Consider the following 26,242-nt stretch of genomic DNA (forward strand, 5'->3'; position numbering starts at 1 on the left):
ATCAGCTCTGGGTTACATATGTTTTGTCAGTCTGAGGTCGTGTCAATAAACATTTTTCACAAAGACATGTTGACTAGCGACAGAACATGATGAAATGAATGATGAATGACTCAATTTCACCGCGCTGCCGTGGTTTCCGGAGGCTGATGTTGCTGCAGCTGCATCACTTCACCATTTATTAGCGCTTACAGGGACATCCAAACAGAACAATGTCAGCATTTGCACTTGTGTCTCTTCTAATTTTTGTTTGCTTTGAAAAAAATGCTAATTTCCGTGCAGGTTTGTAACATTAATGATCTGAACTGAAATCCTTAATGACTGTCCTTTAGTCATCTTTCACACTGAGGTGACCACAACACCCTAAGCTTGTTTTCACCCTCATGAAATAAGTATTAAATTGTGTTTTAAAGCAGCTAAATAACTTAAGGATATTTATTAGGTTTAATTAACACAAAGCTGTACTTGCAGTTGCTTCCTTTGACCACAAGATGGAGACTACACCCCGATATTTACAGCAGAGGAAGGCGCTGCTCTGTGCTAAATGAATGAATTTAGTGACGCTGCTTATGTTTTTTGAAGGGTCAAAACTACAAGGGTCAGCTGTACTGTTTTTGAAAGGAGACAACATGCGTGCCAGACATGTGAGTATATAAAGCTGCAGACTGGCCTGTCCAATCTGGGCTCGTTAATTTGTGCATATTTGCTTGGTATAAGTTTGCTCTCCCATATGACGCAAATACAGCACGTTTTTGGCCCAGGCGCCATTTTGGCTCCGCCGTTTCTCACTTTTTATGCAGTTTGCCTGTTTGGGGAAATGTCTAACTAGATTTCTGACCTATTTAAAAGGATCCAAAGGTTTGAAATGTAATTGTATCCATTTAGGCTGTAACTTCAGTGACAGCATTTATTATCATCTTCTTGTAAACTGCAGATTGAGAATTTATGAGCTGTTGTTTCCAACAGGTGTCCTTAGAATGAGCCAAAACATCAGACCGGATATAGAAATATTACATTTCTAAAACTGCACCCAGCCATAGAATTGTGCGTTCTTAAAATACATGCATATATATATATATATATATATATTTGTTAAAACGTTTCAAAATAAAATGCATTTTGCATGTTAACTTCTCACAGTTTGAGTTTAAATACCTTAACAAGAACAGTGCAAACTCAACATGCTCATTTTTCAATAGAGCTTTAATTTGATTAAAAGATCCAATTAGACAATCTGCGGGGAGAAAATTACTTTGATATTGACCTATAAATATTTTCTGGCATTTAGAAAAGTTGTGGCCATAATTCAAAGACGTAATCAAAACTTCACAAAGTAATCATGTTGCTTTCATCTGCTTTCTTTTAAGAAAAAGATGATAATGATCATGTTTTTAACCTGTTTTTTGTAATCTCATTATGAAAAGTTCGCGTAAATGAGCTATTTTGTTGCTATTCTGGTTCTAAAACATTAATTCATTTGCGTAAAACCGACGTTAAATTGAGATTTTCTAAGTGAAAAGAGTATTTAAGTCACAGTCTAAGTAATGTGTAACAACTTCTTTACAGTAGAGACTTAGTGAATGACGGTAGATGTAAAAGTCCTAAGCTGCGCGCACGCAAACGCACGGTAACACGTGCACTCTTTATCCCACAGCCTGGGGCAATCATTTACACACCCCAACATTACGGCTTATCTTTTTCAAGAGGAGATCACAAAATGTAAAAACGCGCAAGCTAAAGATAGGTTATGGATGTTTGGAAGCGTGCGCGCCCACACACAGAAACGCGCAGTCAGCCGCGCATGTGCTCACTCCTCCACCCCCTTTCTCTCTCGCGCGCTCTCCCTCTCTCACTCACGCTCACACACACTCGCTCGTGCTTCACCCTCACACCTCAGCAGCAGCGTGCAAACACACGCACGCACGCACACGCGCACATATTCCTGCATACTGTATTTTTTTTTATGCACCGGTCGCTTTATAAGCGGCCGTGGATTATGGTGCCAGCTTTTGTAACAGCGGAATATTGGCCTCTTCTTCGGCTCCATCTGAAGTGAAGAGCAGCAAATCGCGTGTTTTTTCATTCTTATTTTTCCAGATTTATTTTGTAAATTGGTTCCCTGTTACTTCTGAGCACCGAGAGACCGCCGACACGCAAAGCCTACGTTCAATGCTGGTGGAACATGTCCTATGTTCCCTTTCAAGGTAAGACGGAGCAGATATTTTCTCCCCCCCCCAAAAAAAAAATGTACACCCTCTGCATCTTTCTTTTCTGTCCTCCTCCCCTACTCCGCTCCATCTCTCCTCTGTCTCTCTCTGCCCCTCTTCTCCCTCTGTGTCATATGGAATATCCGAAAGCACCATAGCCGACAGGTGCATAGAGATAGCCCCGAGTGCCTTGGAGATAGATGCCCGCACGCGCGCGCACAAACGCACTCGGATCCAGCGCAGCGTCTGTCGGTGTGGAGCCGTGCATGCGGCAGTTATAGTATTGTAATAATGCTCTGCTCTTGCGAGCGCATTCCTGCGTGTGAGAGCTGCGTTGGTGGAAAATAAATGCGGTAATATTCCTGCCGTAACCCTGCTACACTCTCAGTACTTTTGGTGTAACATAATACTTCTTTGATGGAGTATCTCCACTGGAGTTTACTCTACCTGTGTGGTTTAGTGTAATATTCCTTAGACTTGTAATAAAGAGTAATAATTAGAGTGTGGTTTTATGACTAAATTGTGTTTTCACCACTATGCTAATCCTAAAAAAGGGACTTTTCTGTGATGAATTTGATGGAATTATTGTGGGATTTTGTCAGTGGCCTGAATGAACTGTATCATGCTTCCTATGAGCCAAACTTTGGCCCGCTGGAATATGTAGATGACCAGAATGAGAGGCCGGTCTTTCATTCCCTCACACTGGAGCTGAGTGGGTGAAAGGCGCCTCTGTGCACGGTGAAGCCGGATTCCGTTGGTATGTTGCACTGCAACTGTGACTAATGCTATATGTGAGCAGGCGTGCTGCAGTGAGCTGCCTCACATACCCAGTCCAAACCTTCAATGTGCAACCTGTGTGTGTGTGTGTGTGTGTGTGTGTGTGTGTGTGATTGGAGGGTTTACATCTGGGAAAAAGCAAAGTGTGATGGCGGGAGTCAGACCACGGTGACACGTTACATCCAGCCCAAAGTTTGGAGCAGCAATGGAGGACTGAGGTTGTCTTGATTTGTGTGAGTGCCTGTGGGGATGGAATACAGCAGTGTGTGGGTTCAGGAGCGTGGAGGTGTGGAAGGGTGCATGTGTGGATCCACTCTCACAGACCTGTCAGCGCTTTGTGGAACCTCCAAAATGGAGCCTTATCTCGACGTGAAAACCTAAACCATCAGCTACAACTTCACCGTGACCCTGGAGTCATCTGAGCCTGAGACATGAACAGAGAGACTGAAACGTAACAGTGTCAGCTGCTTCCTTTTCCCTCAGAGCACGGCAGATAATGGTCAGAATGCCCTCTTGGTTGCATAATGTTGGTGAGATGCTCTGCCGCTGCGTTCTGCGTGCGTGTACGTGTAAGCGAGCCCACTCTGGGAGTCATTGCCAGGAAATTGTGAGCACAGTGCCGCACCTTCAAAACCTGCCAGTGATGGCACTGAGTTCTCTTTCTCTGTGATTTTCAGGCGTATAGTTTTTGGAGCAAATCAGCATTTTAGTCTTATCCAGTTTGGAACATCTGGATAAGACTGAGGGTTTCAAACCTCTGCAGCGATGTTTCAGCACAATTTCAGGAAATACTCTAAAACTTGTACGATCGGAACAAGACGATACATGTAAAATTGGTTGATTTTCTTGCCGTTTGCATTGAAACATTCCCAGTACGTTCACAGGAAATTTAACAGTCATGGAAATATTTTAGAGCCAGAGTCTGAATTGTGAGAAAATCGCTGCATTTTCTATCTTGTCAATCCATTTTTTCAGTACAGTTTTTTTTAGCTGACAAAATCGTCCGATATGCGTTCTTCCACTTGTTTCTGAAATCCTATAAGAAACCTAATAAAATAATATAATATATAACAATAATTTGGAAGCACAATCAGTTATGAGCGTGTATTTTGGTCAGCCACTAATACGCACTCCAGACAGATACTCCATCCACCTCTTCCATACATTAGAAGCTCCATGGTTACTCGAAGCGATTATGTAACACTGTGTGATATTTATTGCTGCACAGTGACTCAACATTCGGAGATAAAATATGTGGTAAGAGGGCTGATATTAGTGTGACATTGATTTGTGATGAGATACAGATCCACATAGCGGGAGGGGAGGTGGGGGCTCAGCAGCCTTGCAGATGTATCCGAGCCCACACTGACGAGTGTGCTCAGCTAATGTACCAGGCGAGCCATTTGCAGTCATGCCAAGTACTGGCTCACATGAACAGGCAGTTAGTGGGAGGCAGGCAGCAGCAGCAGAGATGGGCCTTCCTTTCTTGGCTAATCTTTCCCTTCCATTGCACTCTTAAACTCACACCTCCTTTCTGTCTTTCTCCTTCGTTTTCTTTCTCTCCTCTGTTTGTGGTCGACCCCTCCACCCCCACCCCACCCCATGCTGAACCACCCACACATGCTTTTCTACACTCTCAGAAATAGGGGTACAGTGCGGGTCCTTTTAAGTCCCCTGAGGTACAATCTATACTAATGTACCCCCTAGGGTTAATTATTGGACCTAAAGGTACCTATATGTACCTTTTTGAGGGTCCAAAAGGTACTCAATATATGTACTCAAGTGGTAAAAGGTACATATATGCAGGGCCGTTTCTAGCTTTGTAGGGGCCCTAAGCAAGATGCTGTTTGGGGGCCCCTAGTTTGTCAAACTACAATGAAGAGATTCCTAACCATTTAGATGGAACACTAAGATCTATTACACTTTATGAGCAAAACAGGCTAGAGTTTAAATTAAACATCTTAAGTTGAACCACTCAGGCAAGTGAAACTAATAAGAATATATAATACAAAGAAAACAATAAATAAAATATTTTTAATTTTTTTTAAATATTAAACTGTAATGTACAGCGTCCCTTTAAAGATTGTACCCAATTACAAAGTAGATAGATACTTTATTGATCCCGAAGGAAATTCAAGCATCCAAAGTTAATTCAAACTATTTAAAAAAAAAACAGTTTAAAAATCTAAAGTGACCAGTGAAATAAGACCAAAGTGAAATATAAAGTGACCAGGGAAATAAGACCAAAGTGAAATATAAAGTGACCAGTGAAATACAGAAGCGCCATCACTTAAAGCTGTTGTACATCCTGATGGCCAGAGGAACAAAGGAGTTTTGGAAGTTGTCACTTTTAAGAAGTTTCTGCATTCATCTACACATTGTACTAGTTAAAGTAATAAAACTAAGAATAATGATCCACTGCCACAATATTCTAAAATAATCAACAGGATGCCTAATATTTGTATATCACTTAAAAAACTAACAGTAGAACACTTCTAATTAGAGGCCTATAAATAACACACCAAACTTAGTAAATGAATCCTAAGTAATGCCAAAATCGTGTCAAATACCTGAGAGACAACTTCCACTGAACAATGACAGAGCAGGTAAACAACATGCCTCCCTCCCTGCTAGAATCTGAATAAACTGGAGTCAGTCAGTCATTCCCGTGGCAGGACTGACTGTTCATTCACGTGTGACATACTCATCTTATATAAGCAAACTTTCATGAGGCAAACACTGAAGCCGAGTTTATAACGAACAAATCCCAGCCAGCTACACAACATTTATCCGAGGCCAGCTCGCAGGACAAATAAACACAAAAAACGTCCCACCTCCAGCTATCCAGCCCACATCACCCAACACATGCCTTACCTTTGTCCTCAGGCCGTTTTTCTTCCTCCATTTTTCCGTGCCACTAATATAACTTCTTTTTTATGCCATTACGGCGTTTGTCTTGTTAACTTTTCTCGCTTTTTAGGGGAATGATGGGTAGATGTCAATCATTCCCGTCACACCTGTTGGCGGCCTGCTACGCCACTCAGCGTGTGACAGTGCTGTACTTTACACAAACTCTACACACGGTCGCCAGCATTCGTAGATTTTGTTCATAACTCCAAACTTTTCGTCAAATCCAATCGCTAACCAAGCCTAGGTTGGCAGCAATATCACTGAACGTTAGGTTAGCAAAACAATTACACCAAAAACACGAACTTACCAGCAAGGGATGCACGAGCGTCATCTCTCCCTTTTCTTTTCTTTCTTTTGTCAGCGCCAGAATCATGTGGCCTTTTACTTGACATTCTAAATCTTCTACACTGTTAACGGGCATAACTCGGAAAACGTCAGGTAGGAGGATGCTGCACCACCTCCGATGCGGTAACTTTGAAGACTGTACCATTTCAGGAAGGGGGTGGGGGGGGTTATAGATAAGGTAAACACATCTAATTTGCCCGAATCAAGTTAAAGGGCACAGAATTAAGAAAAACGCTGGGCCTGTTCATGACTAATTTATATAATTTCTTTCATGTAATAATATAATAACTATCATGACATTTTTTTTACAACCTTAATTTTGGGGGCCCCCGCCAGGTACTTGGGGCCCTACGCGCTCTGCATACTCTGCGTATGCGGAGCGGCGGGCCTGCATATATGTATCTTTTTTTCTACATGCTGGGGTACAATAGACAGTCTGTGTTAGGCTACTTCAGTTTAAAGGGGAACTCCGGGGCATTTGAAGCGCTATCCCATTGCTAGAGGTTGTCAAATATTGACAGTAGGACACAGACTGGTGCAAATCGGCGCTCCCTGTGCGGCGATTGCGCTGATTGCGCAGCCTGTCATGCTAGCCAAATACGTGGTGGCTAAGGGGCAAGCGCTAAACCTTCCACGTAAAACAACAACTTGCACACTGCAGAAACGTCACACCACTTTATAAACCATCCGACAATAAAGTCACAAGCCTTACCATCAAAACCATATGCATGGTTCTCACATTACTGGCATGGGGACGTTACAAAACAACTTTATAAACAGCATGTAACTCACCGGCTGGTTGTACGCTCGCGCATGTGAAAGCCCAAAAGAGTCAATGGACGATAATCTCATATACAAAACAATTAATCTTCTCTAGAAAAACTGCGTTCAAGTATTTAAAACATTACAACAATACATGCCCAGTAATATTGTTGTAATGTTTTAAATACTTGAACGCAGTTTTTCTAGAGAAGATAATTGCTTTGGATATGGTAGTATCGTCCATCGACTCTTCTGGGCTTTCACATGCGCGAGCGTACAACCAGCCGGTGAGTTACATGCTGTTTATAAAGTTGTTTTGTAACGTCCCCATGCCAGTAATGTGAGAACCATGCATATGGTTTTGATGGTAAGGCTTGTGACTTTATTGTCGGATGGTTTATAAAGTGGTGTGACGTTTCTGCAGTGTGCAAGTTGTTGTTTTACGTGGAAGGTTTAGCTCTTGCCCCTTGGCCACCACGTATTTGGCTAGCATGACAGGCTGCGCAAACAGCGCAATCGCCGCACAGGGAGCGCCGATTTGCACCAGTCTGTGTCCTACTGTCAGTATTTGACAACCTCTAGCAATGGGATTGCGCTTCAAATGCCCCGAAGTTCCCCTTTAAGCGTACAAAATTGCCACCAGAGGTACAAGATTGGTCTCTGTAAGGTACAAACCACAAGGGTACAAAACTATACCTTCTGAGGGTACTGCCCCAGCGACAAGCCATCGTACCCCTAAAGGGACAATTCTGTACTTTATTTTCTGAGAGTGTACCTCCACATTGTCTCCCTCTTTGGACGTGTCCCTGAGTGCAAATGGACACTATGGAAGCGGCCACAGAGCCATCCCCGGCCTTGTTGATTTTACAGTAGTTTGATACAGCAGCTCCTGTCAAGCATGACCGTAGTTAAAGAGACAGCACACACCACCACCCATGCACTGCAGTGCTCTTCTTCTTCTCCCCCTTTTCCATCCCTCTCCTTCTCCCATGTGACATAAGGGACTGTCTTACACCCCTCCACCGCTCAGGCTGTGCCAACAACCATCATCTGTTAGACCATTACTGTGCTGCTTGTGCGAAACTCACCCAGCCTTGTGCAGGGGATGATCTGTCAAAGGAGGGAGCCCATTCATCCTCCAGTGGGCTGCTGAGCTGAGTGGAGTAGAGATGCATCTGCAGCGGCTTTTTTCAAGTGTGGCGTTGAATTAGCAGCATGGTCGACGGGAGAAGAGATTTTCTTTTTAATTGCCCACGTAAAGGCTGGATTCTCCAGCTGGAGGGCTTCTGGTGACAGAGCTGTGGTGATCTTCCGTTTAGCAAATCAAAGAAGCTCCTGTCCGAGTTCAGGGACGTTTTAAATTTGCTGGCCAAATCCCCTCCAGATGAAGAAAAGTCAGCACTTCTAAATGTCAAACGAGAATGTGGAGAATCCCCACAGCTCTCCAGTTTGTGATGTCACTGTTCCAGAGTTAATAAGGATTCATCAGGCTTTAATTTTATCCAGCACACAGCATACGTACATACTTATTAGCATGTGCAAGTATCCCGTGAATAAGCACGCAGGATGGTGCATAGCAGGCACTTATTAAGCTCGTTTCAACACGCTTCATCTGGGATGCACTTCAGGTTCTTTGATACTCTGGAGGTCAATCAATAGCAGCATAAAACGTGCACACCAGCACACGTGCCCATGCTAATTCAGTGATAAGGTACACTGCGGACACAGTTTTAGGAATGTTTCAAGTTGTGCACATTTTGTTTAGTTTCATGGTAGAATTTAGGTCATTTAGACTTTTTTCTCCTTATCGGTTTACACACAGTTATCCACAAAAGCAAAACTACAACATTTTTTTTTATGTTTCACACTGAAATATCCAGTTTAAAAACCCATTCAGACCCGTGTACCAACGGAAACTTGGTTCAAATTAGGGCTGGGCGAGTTAACTCGTTAATCATTTAACGCCGGTAAATATTTTATCGCGCATTAACGCAGGTTTTATTATTTATTTTATTTTGTAAAAGTCTGTTGCTGTCTGCTGTGGAACAGGAAAAGAAAGTAATCGGCGGATCCACCAAACATGGAGAAGGGTACGGAACTTGTCTAAAATATCACTTAAAGGCAAAACACACAACTGATAGCAGCAAGTCATTCAAGGAAACAGACAGTGGAGCGAGGCTTCTACATAAAAACTACAGAAAGATGCTGATGTTAAAAGTGTGTTTGCACAACAAATGTTATGGCACTTTCATTCATATGGCAGCACATTTAAAATAAAACTAAATGCTAAAAGCTATACACTACTTTTGGATTCATTTTTGGATTTTACGTACAAATGTGATTAATCGTGATTAATCAGGGAAATCATGTGATTAATTAGATTAAACATTTTAATCGTTGCCCAGCCCTAGTTAAAATACCTTTGGCAGTAAGTGGTTCTAGCATCTGTTATCTTTATTCGACTTGATCCTACAAGCTGGACGCACCTTTTTTTTTGGAGCATTCTCCTGCTCGTCTTGGCAGAAATTTCAACCAGGGAACGTCGGCCATTTTCAGGGTCCAGCTCCAGAATCTGGCAGGGCCAATCCAGGGCTTTTACAGCTTTTTTTACTCGGGGTTTATTTATATTTTGGCAGACACCTTTTGGGCTATAATGTAGCTTTTAGTTGAGCTTCTGTCTGACCACTGCACCATAAACATCCCTTTTTTTTTATTTCCATTTGCACTGCAACAAGTGGAAGTTCTTATGCCCTCAGTGAAACTCTGAAAACAATGTGACATTGTACTGGGGATTCATCCTTTTTGAATTCTTGGCCCCCGATAGTACAGTAGATCGACTGCCTATAGCGTCACTCAGGCCAGGTTTACAGCTTCGAGCAGTTGGGGATTTTTCTCCTGGTTTATGAATGGCCTTAAAGGCTCAGTGCGGTGTGTTTTCTGTGTTGTCACTGTGTCTTTTTGTTCAGCATCAATAGGTGAAGTTCTGTGTTCAGCTGATCCGCTTTTCTGTGCTTTTCCATCTGCTGTCCAACACTAAACTAGATTTTGTTCAGAAACTTGGTGATACTGGGGGAATCTATGGGGGCTGCAGGAACAGAATCACTGGGAGGAGTGGCTTTTTAGATCCAGCAGCACTTCGGGTGGGTGGGTAATTCAATTCTATTGCAAAGCCTGTGATGACTCAATGGGTTTGTGCAGAGTGAGAGAATGCCTTGGCTTTTGATTGATCTTGTCAGGATTGAGCTGAAAGGTCAGGACGAGCTGCCTCCTCTCCTCTGAGCCAATCACAGGGCTGCCAATCTGGAATGATGATCTCCCTCTGGATATGGTTGGCTCATAAGATTTGCTGGCATGATGTCATCCAAACCCATGCATGCCCATGCTGTAAGGGTTTAGACTCATCCAGCATCCCAAAGCCATGTCAGAGGTTCCCGTAGATATGTCAGATTTATGAGTCGTGGTGTGAGTGGATTTTAATTCTCACTTCTTAGACAAATGTTGAGCTTTACATTTTTTTATGTATGCATATAATTACTTCTGTCACATTATATAACTGCTGAATAGTTTTTTTAAAAGATCAAATGCAAGTACGAACCTCTTAGATTAGATTAGATTGTACTTTATTTATCCCACAACGGGGAAATTCATGCCACAGCAGCAACAACAGACATGAACAAGAAATAAAAAAGAGAAATTAAAAAAAAAAGATAAAAAGCAAGTACTAAAAAGTAAAGTGACCAAAAGTAAAGCGTCCTGGTATAAATAATATTGCACATTATGAAGTTGAAATGAATAAAATATAAATAAATACGGATAAAGAAAGAAAAGTGGGAAACTTCCTAAAATCCAAAAAGAGCTGCATTCAAAGTGAGGATGTTGGGATATGTTTTATCAATTCTGAATGAGCTGATAATAATAACAATAACAGTAATAATATGGGGGATTCTGCACTGTTGGGTGGTTTAATTAGGCACCTGTGAAGTCATTCATTTCAGATTAATCTCTATTATATGTCTTTGAATGTTTGCTTGTATGAGGATTGCATTTGTGATTTTTTTACAGAACATTTGGTCGTACATCTGAGGCTGTAAAGCGACAGTTTCTTTTAGCTCAGCAGACACATGCAGTCATACCAGGTCCTGAAAAAGATTGCACCAGTTTAGCTCAACCAAACCTCGAGTCGGCTGTTACAAACGTGTTAAAAACTTGACTTTTTAACTAATGCAGATTAAGGTCATAACAAAGGAAATCTTTCACATAATTTAAATAAAAAAAAACAGTTGTGGTTTCATGCGGCATTAAATTGACAAAACACTTCTTAGCACTGACGTAAGCAGCATGTGACCAAAAACATTCATATTTTATGTAATTAAATACATCACGTACCTTTCGTGGGGCTGTGCAAACTTCTTCACAGCTTCATGTAGGGGATTGTCCTCTTTGTTTTGTTTCTGCATCGCAGTCTGGTCTCAAAATTCCACCTCATACCATAGTAATGAGTTATCAGCTGTATATATTTTCATTTCAACATCACCATTCATCTTTAGGAGGCGGGCGTTGCAGGTTTTATTGATTTTACAGGAATTAGATCATACACAGAAATAATCTTTACATCGATTTACATTGTTTTTTTTGTGTAGAAGATGTCTGTCGTGTTTTTTTAGCTGTGGGTTCTGACATTTACCGAGCTTATTATTGGTCCACAAAGGCAGCATGCAACGCCTTCTTGGACATTTGATTTACAGACTCCTAAAGGTCGATATAACTGAAAATTAGGGCTGGGCAACGATTAAAATGTTTAATCTAATTAATCACATGATTTCCCTGATTAATCCCGATTAATCGCATTTGTACGCAAAATCCAAAAATGAATCCAAAAGTAGTGTATAGCTTTTAGCATTTAGTTTTATTTTAAATGTGCTGCCATATGAATGAAAGTGCCATAACATTTGTTGTGCAAACACACTTTTAACATCAGCATCTTTCTGTAGTTTTTATGTAGAAGCCTCGCTCCACTGTCTGTTTCCTTGAATGACTTGCTGCTATCAGTTGTGTGTTTTGCCTTTAAGTGATATTTTAGACTGGAACTACTACGCTGAGAAGACAATTCAACTTGGCTGTGTTTACAGATGACTTTGGTTCTGTCGACTCCGCCGTCTGTAAGAACTTTAAAATGAAAATGGCCGAGTAAAAGTTCCCTACCCTTCTCCACGTTTGGTGGATCCGCCGATTACTTTCTTTTCCTGTTCAGCAGCAGACAGCAACAGACTTTTACAAAATAAAAGCCTGTGAGCGACAGACTTTTACAATAATAAAAAAGACAATAAAACAGGGGTGGTCCGTGGCGTAGTGGGTTGAGCAGGCGCCCCATGTACAGAGGCTAAAGTTCTCGCTGCAGCTGTCTCCGATTCGAGTCCCGTATCGGACGGCCCTTTGCTGCGTGTCATTCCCCCTCTCTCTGCCCCCCGCTTCTTGTCTCTCTGAACTTTCCTATCCATTAAAAGCACAAAAGCCCCCCAAATTTTTATTTTTTATGAATAAATGAATAAAACCTGCGTTAATGCACGATAAAATATATATCGGCGTTAAATAATCAACGAGTTAACGCGATAATAACGAGTTAACTCACCCAGCCCTACTGAAAATAATACCCCGGTATTTCCTTTTTATCATTCTGTGGTTTGAAGCCAGTAGATAAATGAATCATAAGAGTCAAGTCTGTCCAATTATGTATTTCTAACCCCAAATATCCATATATCCAACACTAAATATCCATATCCATCTGTCCATAAACCCACTTAATTCAGTGTTGTGGTGGTGGCTGGAGCCTCTCCCAGCTGCCGTTGGGCGTGAAGCGGGGGACACCCCGGACAGGTTGCTGGTTCTTCGCATGGGAGGCAGAGTGACAAATCCCATGCTCACACACACTCATTCCTTTGGTATCACCAACTGATCTAAGTAGTGAAGCTGAAGCACCCGGAGAGAGTCGATGCATGCGCACAGAGACCACACCACCATGCACTGTCCAAACTTGAACATGGATTTGAAATCCTAACCATTCATGAGCGAGTGCAGAGCAGAAAAGTGAAGAATCACAATTTCCACTGTTCTGGTACGAGATCTAGATGCAAAGCGTCCAAAAAAGCGTGAAAGTTAGACAGCATGTGGGAGTCCAATCTGCTTCTTTGGATTGTCTTGTTCTCCTACACACGTGTTTCAATAAATACATTTGCAAATCTCTTTGGAAGTAGAAAAGTAAAAGGACAGTGTGAACCATTGTACAAATGAGTCTGGAACTCAAAGAGACTTGCATGCCGTCGCCCTTCTGCCAAACCATTCTTCCCCTTTGTAAGCATTTGAGGCCAAATCAGCAGAGACTGATGTGCAAAAAGAGGAAGAAATGCCGTACCGGGGCCAGATATTGTGCAAGAATGCCACCACACAGCTGGATGTCGAGCGCAATCATGTAGCAAGTAATGTATTGTAACCCTGAACATTAGCAGTGCTTCTGTGGGGAACTGAATAAAGAAAACACAATGATTGACCCATTTTTTTAAATCTTTTTTTGTGAAACTGCAACATTTGCTGTGGACTAACATAGATTTACACTTTATTTCATGAGATAAGTTCGATAAAGATACTGGAGAATAGAAGCCAAACTCAAAGCGTCTGCCCATGAGGAATCTGTATGTCCATCATGACCTGAGAGAACTGGCAGCAAATCTTCTATTTGCGTTAAAGGGATAGTTCACCTCTTTTGACATGAAGCTGTATGACATCCCATATCAGCAACATCATTTATGAACATCTTCTTACCCCCTGCTGCGTCCTGTGAGCCGAGTTCCAGCCTCGTTTTGGTGTTGACAAAAGTAGTCCGGCTAGTTGGCTGTCAGCAGGCGGCAGCGCGCAGTGATATGAAGGGAGAGAAAATAGCGGCAAGCGATTGTGAGGTCTGGCTTTTTCCTGGAGAACGATTTTGTGATGGGAATGTATTACTCTTTTGAACGCATATTGTTTTGGGAAGCAAAACGCTTTATTTTTGTGGCCCCAGCCAATGTTCATGCACGATATTGCTAGTATGGGATGTCATACAGCTTCATGTCAAAAGAGGCGAACTATCCCTTTAACATTGTTGTTAAAATTGCTGCTAAAACATCAATTAAATTTTTTTTTAAAACAGGTTTTTTGAAGTTAAACGTTTTGATGACGAATCAGGAATAAGTTTGCAGTCTGATAAAACTAATTAACCATTAATTGATTAATTGATTAGTCATTTGAATTGGCGCTACGTGTGCCAGTAACAGCTTTTCATGTTGTAAAAATCATGCATTTCAGGACATCGCCTTTCTTTCTCCTTTTTAATCATTTTTGACATTTTACCCACGAAACAACTACACAAGGAGGTAATCAAGAAATCATTTAACCATGAAAATAACAAAGCCACAGTCCTAAAAACCATTCAGGATTGAGCTGTGGCAGGTTCAGTCCAGAGCCGTCATGTCCATGGATTTAGTTTAGTTTAGTTTAGTTTAGGGAAGACAAAAAAACCTCCAACAGTTTCTTGCAAGAGATCCACAGGAGTGAAAGTAATGATTTTCTTTGTTTTACTGTTCGAGATTGTTGCTTTTTCATTGAGTTTTTGCTATGTTTTCTTTTGCTATTTGGTTAGGTTTAGGCAATAAAAACGAGCCGTTAGAGTCTGAGTTTCACGCAGGATATCGCCTCCTATTTCAACCCCCAGGGCATCCAAACGTTTTGATGATAAATCAAGAATAAGTTTGCAGTCTGAAAAAACTAATTAACCATTAATTGATTAATTGATTAGTCATTTGAATCGGCGCTACGTGTGCCAGTAACAGCTTTTCATGTTGTAAAAATCATGCATTTCAGGACATCGCCTTTCTTTCTCCCTTTTAATCATTTTTGACATTTTACCCACTAAACAACTACACAAGGAGGTAATCAAGAAATCACTTAACCATGAAAATAACAAAGCCACAGTCCTGATAACCATTCAGGATTGAGCTGTGGCAGGTTCAGTCCAGAGGCGTCATGTCCATGGATTTAGTTTAGTATTTCACACTCATCTCTCAGTAAGAGGGCCCAGGTTTGATCCTGATTCCTATCCTCAGATTGCACATATGTGTGGGTTTTCTCTTGTTTCCTCCCACACTGCCAAGATGCAGAAGTTAGTGGAAACTCTACATCGCTCATAGGTATGAATGTGAGCGTGAGTGGATGTCTGCCTATCTGTGGTGAACCTGTGATGGACCGGCAGCCTGCCTAATGTCCTGCTATCTGCCCAGTGCATGCTGGGATAGGTTGTAGCCCCAGGATTCCCAGAAAAGAATCCAGAAGGCAGAAAATGTATAGAAATTAATAAATGAAAAGTGGACAAATGATCATTCGAAGGCAATTCAATGGAAAATAGATTGTTCAAGGTAATTCACTGTTTTGATTAATGATTTTATTTATTTTTGTTTGGGAAGAATGGCGAATATGAGACTTAGGCAAAAGTATAACATAGTATGTTTCTCAGGCAAAAGGCTGGTGTGAATTTGTAGATATCAGCCATGACATCAGCTATGAACAAAAAGGCCATGTGGAGGCTTCACAGAAATAATTCACTGATACTTGCCAGATGAAACTCGTTCAAAGGTTTCCTGCTCATAACTCCCATAGATAAGTTCAGGTGGTGCTCTCTTCCTCCTACTGGTAGGTTAGGTGTTTATCTTCTAAAAATGTGAAGGGAAAAAGCTGCATTTGTAGGCGGAGAAGACAAAAAAAGCTCCAACAGTTTCTTGCAAGAGATCCACAGGAGTTAAAGTAATGATTTTCTTTGTTTTCCTGTTCGAGATTGTTGCTTTTTCATTGAGTTTTTACAATGTTTTCTTTTGCTGTTTGGTTAGGTTTAGGCAACAAAAACGAGCCGTTAGACTCTGAGTTTCACCCAGGATATCGCCTCCTATTTCAACCCCCAGCACATCCAAGGGCATCAAATGCTGCTGCTCTGTGAAAGCTGGTTACTTCTCTGAGCTACAGTTGTAGCAGCAGTAGATGGTCAGATCAAACACTCCAATGTCACACTTGACCTTTAACTGTCAGTGGGGTCACATGGCACTGAAAGGATCGGATTATTGGCTAAATTACAATCAGACTGAGTTATTAAATTCATGTAGACACCTTAATCTGACTAAGAATCGGATCGGATTAAGACCCCGAGATAACTGGGCTGAAAGTCACTCTAAACCTGCTTGTAGATGCTGAAGCACGTGGTGAATTAGACTTTGCGTTCTGCGCATGCTCCAGATGTTTTCCCGGAAGTCAAAGGAGACGATATTCCTGTTGTTGTCGCCGTCAGAAAGAAAGAAACAACGCGATGGAGAATGCTCCGTTGGGCATCGAGTTTGTGCAACAAGCAGCTCATCACAGACCAAATGTAGAGGGACGTAGCTTCATCTTGCTCTGCGTTCCAATGCCTGAGTTTGTTGTTGTTGTTGGTGGTGAAGAGGTCAACAGGAAGTGGCTCTATTAGCAATAGTTGGAATGGGTACAGCGCCACCTATCATACCGGGGTATGACACGCTTTGTGCCAATGATCCCATTCATTCACCGCCATATATCCAAGGAGAATTACCCTTGCTCAAATAAGGAGCATAACCCAACTATAGCTATAATCGAATTAATCTCATCATGTAGACCCACTGAGTGAGACCTAGCTGAGATTATATTGGAGCACTTGCCGTTTATGTCGTTAGAAGCAGTGGTGCAGCCAAACAGGTAGACAAAAGCAGCAAATAATTATCTTTATGGTACTTTATTGTATTCCAAAAAACTCTGACAAACTTGACAGGAAAATTCTTAAATCGATATGACGCTTGATAGACGAGTGAAACAATTATCTGGTGCTGAACAGGAAACCAGGAAGTGTGGTAATAGACTAACTGAATCCAGGTGTGTGGGGAGAGCAGAAAGCAAGACTAACTTAGGCTGACAACCATGGACAGACTGATGACAATAAACAAGAATACCAAGAAGAACTAAACAAAACATCATGCAGAACCCAGAAAGTTCACACAAAACAAAAACCATGGTTTACTTTGGCTGTCCCATGCTGTTTGGTTAGCTTTAAGAACAGAAAATACTTTGTTAATCGTGAGGAAAGGAACATGGTTTTGTTTAAAACACAACATGTTGAAATCTGACCCTAATATACAGCCCTTTTCACATGTTGGTGAAGGCTCGTTGGTGCCTCTTTCACACATGACACCTATATGTGCAAAGAAGGTCCCGTAAAAAAAGGTCCTCTTCAGCTCTAAGGGCCTTTTTTTAATTAAAGCTTTGCTTTGCTTTTGTCTGTTTTCAGATTAAAGCCACAAAACTGGTTCATTAGGTTGGAAAAAATACTGTTTGTCAGGATTAAAACTGAACCTTGAACTCGTCCTAGCACGACGCACTTAATTATGCAACCAGAGGATTCATTGCTGATCACGACAGATGATGACGATGCCTGGCTGAGCTTTACAGGAAGTGGAGAATATGTATGGGAACGATAACAGGTGAGAATGTCCATACTGTGGGGCGATAACATTTAAAGCGCTCACCTATCAGCGAAGGCAGACGGTAATCTGAGCAGTGGCTAGGAAGTTTGGAATAGCAGACACGGGGTATGATAAACAGCAACACCTCCAAGGGTAAACTGTCTGCGTCTTCATTATCAGTGACAGTTTTATGGATGCCAGTCGCATCTGCATCAGGATAGATTCCATTTTATGTAGATATCTCCCACAGTAAATTAGAAATGATGGGGTGAGGTCCTTTTATAGGAAGAAGGCAGAACCAACACAGCTGCTGTGCGACGGCCTGACAGCGTAATTCAACTTGATCTGTTGCTCTGTACTAAAATGATTAAGTTGTTTCATCCACTAGAATAATTGTTGAAATGTGGCTAAGAAGCACGACAGCCTGATGAAATAATGCTTTTTAGAATTATGGATGCCGATTTCCTGGTTCTGAATTTATTGTTGATGATATGGAATATGTTTGGGATGTGACTTATGACCAGAGGTGGGTAGAGTAGCCAAAAATTGTACTCAAGTAAAAGTACTGTTACTTTAGAATAATATGACTCAAGTAAAAGTAAAAAGTAGTCATCCAAATAATTACTTGAGTAAGGGTAAAAAAGTGCTCGGTGAAAAAGCTACTCAAGTACTGAGTAACTGTTGAGTAACGTCTGATTTATTTGTTAACACAAGCATTCAATCAGACAGACAAAAACACTAAATAATCATCTTTAGGCAAATTAGAGTTCATCCAATTGATAAAATAAATTAAAATGATTAATTAATTACAAAATGGCTTAAATAGAAATAATCCAGGTAAATTCAAGTACTTCAATAAAAAATAAAAGAGACTTAGGAAATGTTTAAAACATATGTAACCCATATGTAACCTAAAAAACAAACGAGTTTAGGAAACTTACCGCTACATGTTTCCTCAAGTTAGATGTTGAGTTTCTGCTGAAATGTGCGTTTGTTTTGGTTGACACAGAAGACACATAATGTAGCTGCTGTTTCTCACTCTTTGTAAGGTAAACATGCTTTCAGTATGAGGCCTCGTCTGCGTCTTCATTTCCCGCCGTTGATTCTGACATTTTTCATCTGTTTCTTTGTTTGTTTGCTACGACTGCTAATGCTAAAGCTAACCCGTCCCGCCGCTGAAATTGAGTATGGTCACGTGACCAGACTGCACGGCTACGTCTGATTGGTGAAACACAGTCAGGTGGTAGAGCCTTTGGCGGAAGTCTCTCTCTCTGTCAGAATAAAACATTAAAATGAGGCGTACGCGGGGGGATAAAAATAATGAGGCGTAGAATACCAAAGAGGTAAGAAGAAAAGTAACCAGCTCATTGTAGCCTAATGTAGCGGAGTAAGAGGACAGTTTCTGCTGCACACATCTACTCAAGTAAAAGTAAAAAGTATAGAGATTTAAAACTACTCCTAGAAGTATAATGTTTTCAAAAACTTACTCAAATAAATGTAACTCGTTAGTACCCACCTCTGGTTATGACCACAGCGACCACACAATGCACAACATATAACTTTGTAAAGAACTATCAGAGGGTCCTTGGATGTATTTTTGCTTCGGTTACACCTTCTCAGGTTTACAGTGTGTGTAGACTCCAACATTTCAAAGTGCTGCACTAGCATTAGAGATGGCTTTTCAACCATTTTTTAATACATTTTGTGGGTTGTGCCTCCATTTTAGGTGTAGATCAGAGCCATTTGTCATCTGCAAGTTTCACAAGAATGGTTCTTTGTATGTTTCTGCCTACCTGTGTGTGGCTTTTTGTTAGTTTCTCTGTGTGTATCGATGCCATTGTGTGGTAGCGTTTTACCTCCACTCAGAGGACCTCGTAAAGGTTAGCAAGCTCTCTCAACAGCTGATGGTAAATTTAGCCTCCTTTTCACACAGTCCCACACACGATTTGAGTATTTTTCAACAGCATCATACCACATCCCCATGTTGCTGCACTGAAAGAGAGGCAGCATCAATGGAAGGTACGAATTGTCAGAAAAATAGAAAGATTTCCATTCTTGTTAAATGGAAACAAGCGTTCATTTTGATGCATGATCTGTTGTGTTTCAGTGGGTTGGGATTCTGGAACAGTGGTCCTGGATGCAGATAAATGTACTAAAACAACAAGCTAAAACAAACGATTTTTTGATTAATGACGCTGTCAAACAGGTATGAATAGATGGTGATGGGAATAGCTTGGAGGATGCCAAAACCACACTTTTTCATTTTGTGCTCCCACTTCACTTTTATTTTAAATTTGGAAATTACAAGCCTCACTCAGGGGCATTTAATACAGTGCCATTTAAGAACAGAAGGAAACTAATGCTCTGATTCAAAGAGCTCTGCAGGAGAGAGGCACTTTTTTGGCATTGTCATGAATTGCCCGAGTGTTGCTATTGTTACATGAAGCCTAATATTAGTGCCAGCCTTTTACACTCCAATGATCTTTCATAAGTACTCTTTTACTCTATGTATGTATGACCTTTTTGACTTTTCGGCCTTATTGCATAATGCTCTTCATAGTTAGACTCCTTTTATGTTTTTAGTAAGGCTGGGCGAGTTAACTCGTTATTATCGCGTTAACGAATCAATTATTTAATGCCGATAAATATTTTATCGTGCATTAACGCATGTTTTTTTTAAATTTTTTTTCAAATTAAAAACAAAAACTATTTTTTTAGGGCTTTTGTGCCTTTAATGGAAAGGAAAGTTCAGAGAGACAGGAAGCAGGGGGCTGAGAGAGGGGGAACAACACGCAGCACAGGGCCGTCCGATGCGGGACTCGAAACAGCTGCAGCGAGGACGATAGCCTCTGTACATGGGGCACCTGCTCAACCCACTACACCACGGACCACCCCTGTTTTATTATTTATTTTATTTTGTAAAAGTCTGTTGCTGTCTGCTGTGGAACCGGAAAAGAAAGTAATCGGCGGATCCACCAAACATGGAGAAGGGTACGGAACTTTTACTCGGCCATTTTCATTTTAAAGTTCTTCCAGACGGCGGAGTCGACAGAACCAAAGTCATCTGTAAACTCTGCCAAGTTGAATTGTCTTCTCAGCGTAGTAGTTCCAGTCTAAAATATCACTTAAAGGCAAAACACACAACTGATAGCAGCAAGTCATTCAAGGAAACAGACAGTGGAGCGAGGCTTCTACATAAAAACTACAGAAAGATGCTGATGTTAAAAGTCTGTTTGCACAACAAATGTTATGGCCCTTTCATTCATATGGCAGCACATTTAAAATAAAACTAAATGCTAAAAGCTATACACTACTTTTGGATTCATTTTTGGATTTTGCGTACAAATGCGATTAATCGTGATTAATCAGGAAAATCATGTGATTAATTAGATTAAACACTTTAATCGTTGCCCAGCCCTAGTTTTTAGGAGCTGCGGCATGCTTGGAGACTTTGTATCATCTTCTCATTCAACACATTTCATGTGCCATTGACCCCCCCACTGCCTGTCAACATTATTGAAAATGTTCATTATTAAATGTTAAGGTAATTAAAGGCATTAAAGGTCAGAAGTGTTCTTTCCACTGGTAGGATGTAGCAGCAGCCCCTGCACCTCTTTAAAAGAGGCCTAAAGTTGCATTAAACGGGCTCGTCCTGCATTTAGATGCACATTGCTGACACTTTCACACCGCTCTCAGCTTGGCCATATGCTGATATTATTTGTGGGTGAAGAGTTGCCTTGCAGATACTAAAACCCAAATGTTTTCTCACCACATCCTGACCCCTAGGGTCTGGAGTCAGGCGTTATGTAATGGAATAGTGCGAGGACATACCAACAGACAGAGTTGAGCTGTTTTCTGATTGAATGCATTTTGTGTTTTCTTTAAAAGGTCAGTGGATATTATGTGTTTATCATTTCTGCTCATATAAATGTTTTGATATTGGTGTTAGTTACAGAGAAGGCTGAGTGTCACACTGAAGCGCTGTCCATTTGATATTATGCAGTGCGAAGGAATTGTTCCACCAGCACTTTGCAGCTGAACAAACACTGATTTATGTGAGATTTCATTCATTGCTCGTTTACTTTAAAGTCTGTGTTGGGCAGAGAAAAAAACGTGTTAACCACTCAGCAAAATATGAATGATTGGAAGAAGAAACAGAAATTGCTATGTGTGTAAGATAAGGTTTCAGAATAATTGGAAAATGCTCAATGGGCAGTGGTTTCAGAGGGTCTCACTCCAACAGCATTATATACCGTCTTCTGGTCAGGACCCACACATATAGTCTCAGATTTTAAAGGGATAGTTCGCCTCTTTTGACATGAAGCTGTATGACATCCCATATTAGCAACATCATTTATGAACATTTTCTTACCCCCTGCTGCGTCCTGTGAGCCGAGTTCCAGCCTCGTTTTGGCGTTGATGAAGGTAGTCCGGCTAGTTAGCTGGGGTTTAAAAATAAATGTCATACAGCTTCATGTCAAAACTATCCCTTTAAGACCTAGATATAGTGAAATACTGTATGTCACTATCCAACTTGAACCCAACTGTAGCGATGTCTCTCGTTCCCATGGGTTGTGTTGGCACAGACAACAGAGACATCCTTGATGTTTTTACTAGGGCTGTGCGAGTTAACTCGTTATTATCGCGTTAACTTGTTAATTATTTAACGCCGATAAATATTTTATCGTGCATTAATGCAGGTTTTATTATTGTAAAAGTCTGTTGAATGCATCACATTCACAGTTACAGCAAACACCACGAAGCATGGAGTAATAAAATAAAAATAAACTAGCAGGTAACATCACCGTTACAGGTGCTCCTCGGTCTCTGTGTGAAGCTAATGGAGCTAACCGGCGCTACTTCCTGTTTTACTTGTTTCAACATAAAAGCATGTATTTCAAAATAAATTTAAAAAACACTCCTGCATTTACAGCCAAGTTGAATTGTCTTCTCAGCGTAGTAGTTCCAGTCTAAAATATCACTTAAAGGCAAAACACACAACTGATAGCAGCAAGTCATTCAAGGAAACAGACAGTGGAGCGAGGCTTCTACATAAAAACTACAGAAAGATGCTGATGTTAAAAGTGTGTTTGCACAACAAATGTTATGGCACTTTCATTCATATGGCAGCACATGTAAAATAAAACTAAATGCTAAAAGCTATACACTACTTTTGGATTATTTTTGGATTTTGCGTACAAATGCGATTAATCGTGATTAATCATGTGATTAATTAGATTAAACATTTTAATCGTTGCCCAGCCCTAGTTTTTACACAAGTCTAATACTTGTTACCATAATGTCCAACACTACAATACTCATTGTGAGACCTTTTACCGTCTTTACCATAATAATCATCTAATCACCATAATAAGCAGACTGCTAAGTAAACTCGGGTTTGGGGTGCAGGGAGCGCTCCGGAGGACCTTCTCTGACACTGTTGTGGCATCAGCCATTTTCTCTGGAGTGGTCTGCTGGAGCAGCTGCATCTCAACCGCTGACAGGAAGAGACTCAGGATAAACTGATCAAGAAGGCCAGATCTGTCTTGGGTTTCCCCCTTTACTCAGTGCAGGTGGTGGGAGAGAGGAGGATGATAACAAAACTATCATCAATGATGGACAGAGTCTCCCACCCCATACAGGACGCCATCAGTGCACCAAGCAGCTCCTTCAGCGACAGACTTCTTCACCCCAAGTGTGTGAAAGAGAGATATCTTCCTTCCTGCTGCTGTCAGACTGCTTATCAATCACTCAAATACTGTGAAATTAGATAAAATGTGCAATAATTGATGTGAAATATCCACCATTCCACTGTGCAATTCACTAGCCCGTGTACAACTGCTGCTATTGTTGATACTACCTGCTGTTGTGTGTTTACCTTCATCTTTCTCCTGGGGTAAAGACAATGAAGGGAAATCTAATCTAATCTTATCTAGTTTCCAAAACCTAACTAAGTTGTTTTATCATGTGTGTTTTGGTTTTATGCTCTGGACCGAGGAAGAACTTTTACAAAAGTGCGCTTTGCACACTTTTAGGAATTTCTACACCAACTGCTTGTGTAGTGTAAATGTACTTTATTTCTACAGCCCTTTACAGACAATCCTTACGGTGTACCAAAGTGCTTTACAGCAGGTAATAAATAAGGAGAAGAACAAGTAAAAACAATAAAAGAACAGTGAAAGCAATAAAATACAACAAAATCGAATAAGATAAAATAAGATAAAAGTGTCATCATACTACTGGGTATTAAAGCCATCCTAAATAAGTAGGTTTTTAGCCTAGATCTGAAGAGGCCCAGGTCAGAAATAAGACGCAGCTGGACGGGGGGCTTATTCCAGAGCCTGGGGGCAGCTTTGGGAAAAGGCTCGCTCACCCCAGGGTTTGTATTCTGACCTGGGCACTTCCAGCAGAAACTGATCTGTTGACCTCAGAGCTCTACCAGGACTGTTAAAAGCTCAGATAAATACGATGGGGCGAGGCCGTTAAGAGCTTTAAAAACAAACATTAAAAGTTTAAAATCAGTTCTGTAAAGGACAGGAAGCCAATGGATTGTTTGTCTGGTACATTTAATGACTTAGAAAAAGAATAGATGAATAAAGAAATAAGTTTGAAGTTGAAATGCGTTTGGTCCGAGCTTCACTCATATTTCAGTTTTTTAGGGGGTCTTCGTCAGCTTGTTGGGGCGCACCAAGGTTTGGGTTCAAGTGTTCACACAAAAAAGAAAGTATGTGTTAAGCGATCCTTTCAGAGCCGGGTATTGATGCTGGAGCGATGTGAAGCTCAGCTCTCCACCGACATGGCACAAAACTCGATGTCCTAAGAATCCCAGCGTGGCTCTTCAGCTCCACTCCTCACAAAGTTTATCCACCTCTGCTTCATCTCATCGTTGCATGGAAACGTAAATAATGAGCCCGAGTTGTTATGCCAATTCTGTCATCCAGGGCGGAAGCATTGATCACGACAAAGGCAGCATAGTTGGCTGGTGAGATGCCGGCTGCACAGCTTTGACATCGTCAGCAAGTTCGATGCTAATGTGCTTCAGTGTCTATCACGTCCCAGTGTTGAGAGGATTTAATTCGTCTTAAATATGAGTTTCACTGCATGATAAAGTCAGAATTTCTGACCCACCAACATTAGAATAACAGTGAGAGAGTTTAATGGCTCCACTCACAGTTTCTAACATGTTTTCTGACATGTTTAATGTGTTTTGAAGCAAATCTCTGAGTGGACTTTCCTTAGACAATATGGTCTGAGCATAAAATGACTGCACTGATTGTAGGGATGTTATATTCTCAATAATAGTGGACGTTCAAAAGAAAAGAAAACCGGGTTTGCATGCGTTGAATTTCATTGAATTTCTCGAATGCCAGTTTGTGTCCAGCTCTTATTGGCCTGTCTGCTTCCATAAGCAGCAGCTGCAGCTCACCGTCGCCTCAGTTTGTGGAATCCATCGCGAAAGATAACAATCTGATATGATAAGAGGACTTTATTAAGGTGAGCCGGTTTAATTTAGACAGAGGTATGTGCCTGATCTTTCAAGTGATGTCGTCACCTTACCTTCTGAATGAACCAACATTGGAAACGAGAAACAGAAAGATGATTTACTGTTTGGGAGCGGGAACAGCTGACTTGCATAAAGCGATGTCAGGCTGTCCCCTGAAGACAGATCATGCACTGTGTACAGATGCAAAAAACATCCAGTTTATGCTCTTTCTTAGGGGAGATTTTAGGGGAAAACAATGTGCTTCCGACTTCTCTGGGATAGGGTTAGTCTGACGATCTCTATCATGTATATCTTACAATATTTGAAACATTTATGTACTTAGGGAAGGCTTCCTGATTATTTCCTAACTGCTGTTGTCAAGCAACTCTCTCTCAGCCACGTCTGGAACTGCTTTGGTTTAGCTGATTTCCCCAGTTAATGACTTCAGCTGCAGCCACCGGTGAGCATCTGACATTCACAAAACAGGCTTGCAAATAAAAAAATTATGGCTGGACAAGTTAACTCGTTATTAATTAATAATAATTAATTCTAAATAGGTAATTATTTAACTCCGATAAATATTTTATCGCGCATTAACACAGTTAAAAAAAAAATATATATATTATTATTTTTTGGTGCTTTTGTGCCTTTAATGGATAGGAAAGTTCAGAGAGACAGGAAGCAGGGGGCAGAGAGAGGGGGAACGACACGCAGCACAGGGCTGTCCGATGCGGGACTCGAACCAGGTTTTTATTTTGGCTTTTATTTTGTAAAAGTCTGTTGCTGTCTGCTGCGGAACCGGAAAAGAAAGTAATCGGCGGATCCACCAAACATGGAGAAGGGTACGGAACTTTTACTCGGCCATTTTCATTTTAAAGTTCTTCCAGACGGCGGAGTCGACAGAACCAAAGTCATCTGTAAACTCTGCCAAGTTGAATTGTCTTCTCAGCGTAGTAGTTCCAGTCTAAAATATCACTTAAAGGCAAAACACACAACTGATAGCAGCAAGTCATTCAAGGAAACAGACAGTGGAGCGAGGCTTCTACATAAAAACTACAGAAAGATGCTGATGTTAAAAGTGTGTTTGCACAACAAATGTTATGGCACTTTCATTCATATGGCAGCACATTTAAAATAAAACTAAATGCTAAAAGCTATACACTACTTTTGAATTCATTTTTGGATTTTGCGTACAAATGCGATTAATCGCGATTAATCAG

The 26,242-nt window shown here is 41.0% G+C and overlaps 1 protein-coding gene across 5 annotated transcripts in view; it reads left to right on the forward strand.

The window, feature by feature from the left end:
* The first annotated feature begins 1,865 nt into the window (after positions 1 to 1,865).
* Positions 1,866 to 26,242, forward strand: part of syngap1b (synaptic Ras GTPase activating protein 1b) — a 230,972-nt gene continuing 206,595 nt past the window's right edge. For all 5 annotated transcript variants that reach the window (XM_075466269.1, XM_075466264.1, XM_075466267.1 and 2 more), the window contains exon 1: positions 1,866 to 2,201. In XM_075466269.1, the coding sequence (XP_075322384.1) occupies positions 2,180 to 2,201 (22 nt within the window). In that variant the 5' untranslated portion in view covers positions 1,866 to 2,179. The remainder of the gene's footprint in view (positions 2,202 to 26,242) is intronic.

Source organism: Odontesthes bonariensis, chromosome 5 (genome assembly GCF_027942865.1).
Source record: "Odontesthes bonariensis isolate fOdoBon6 chromosome 5, fOdoBon6.hap1, whole genome shotgun sequence".
NCBI lineage: Eukaryota > Metazoa > Chordata > Actinopteri > Atheriniformes > Atherinopsidae > Odontesthes > Odontesthes bonariensis.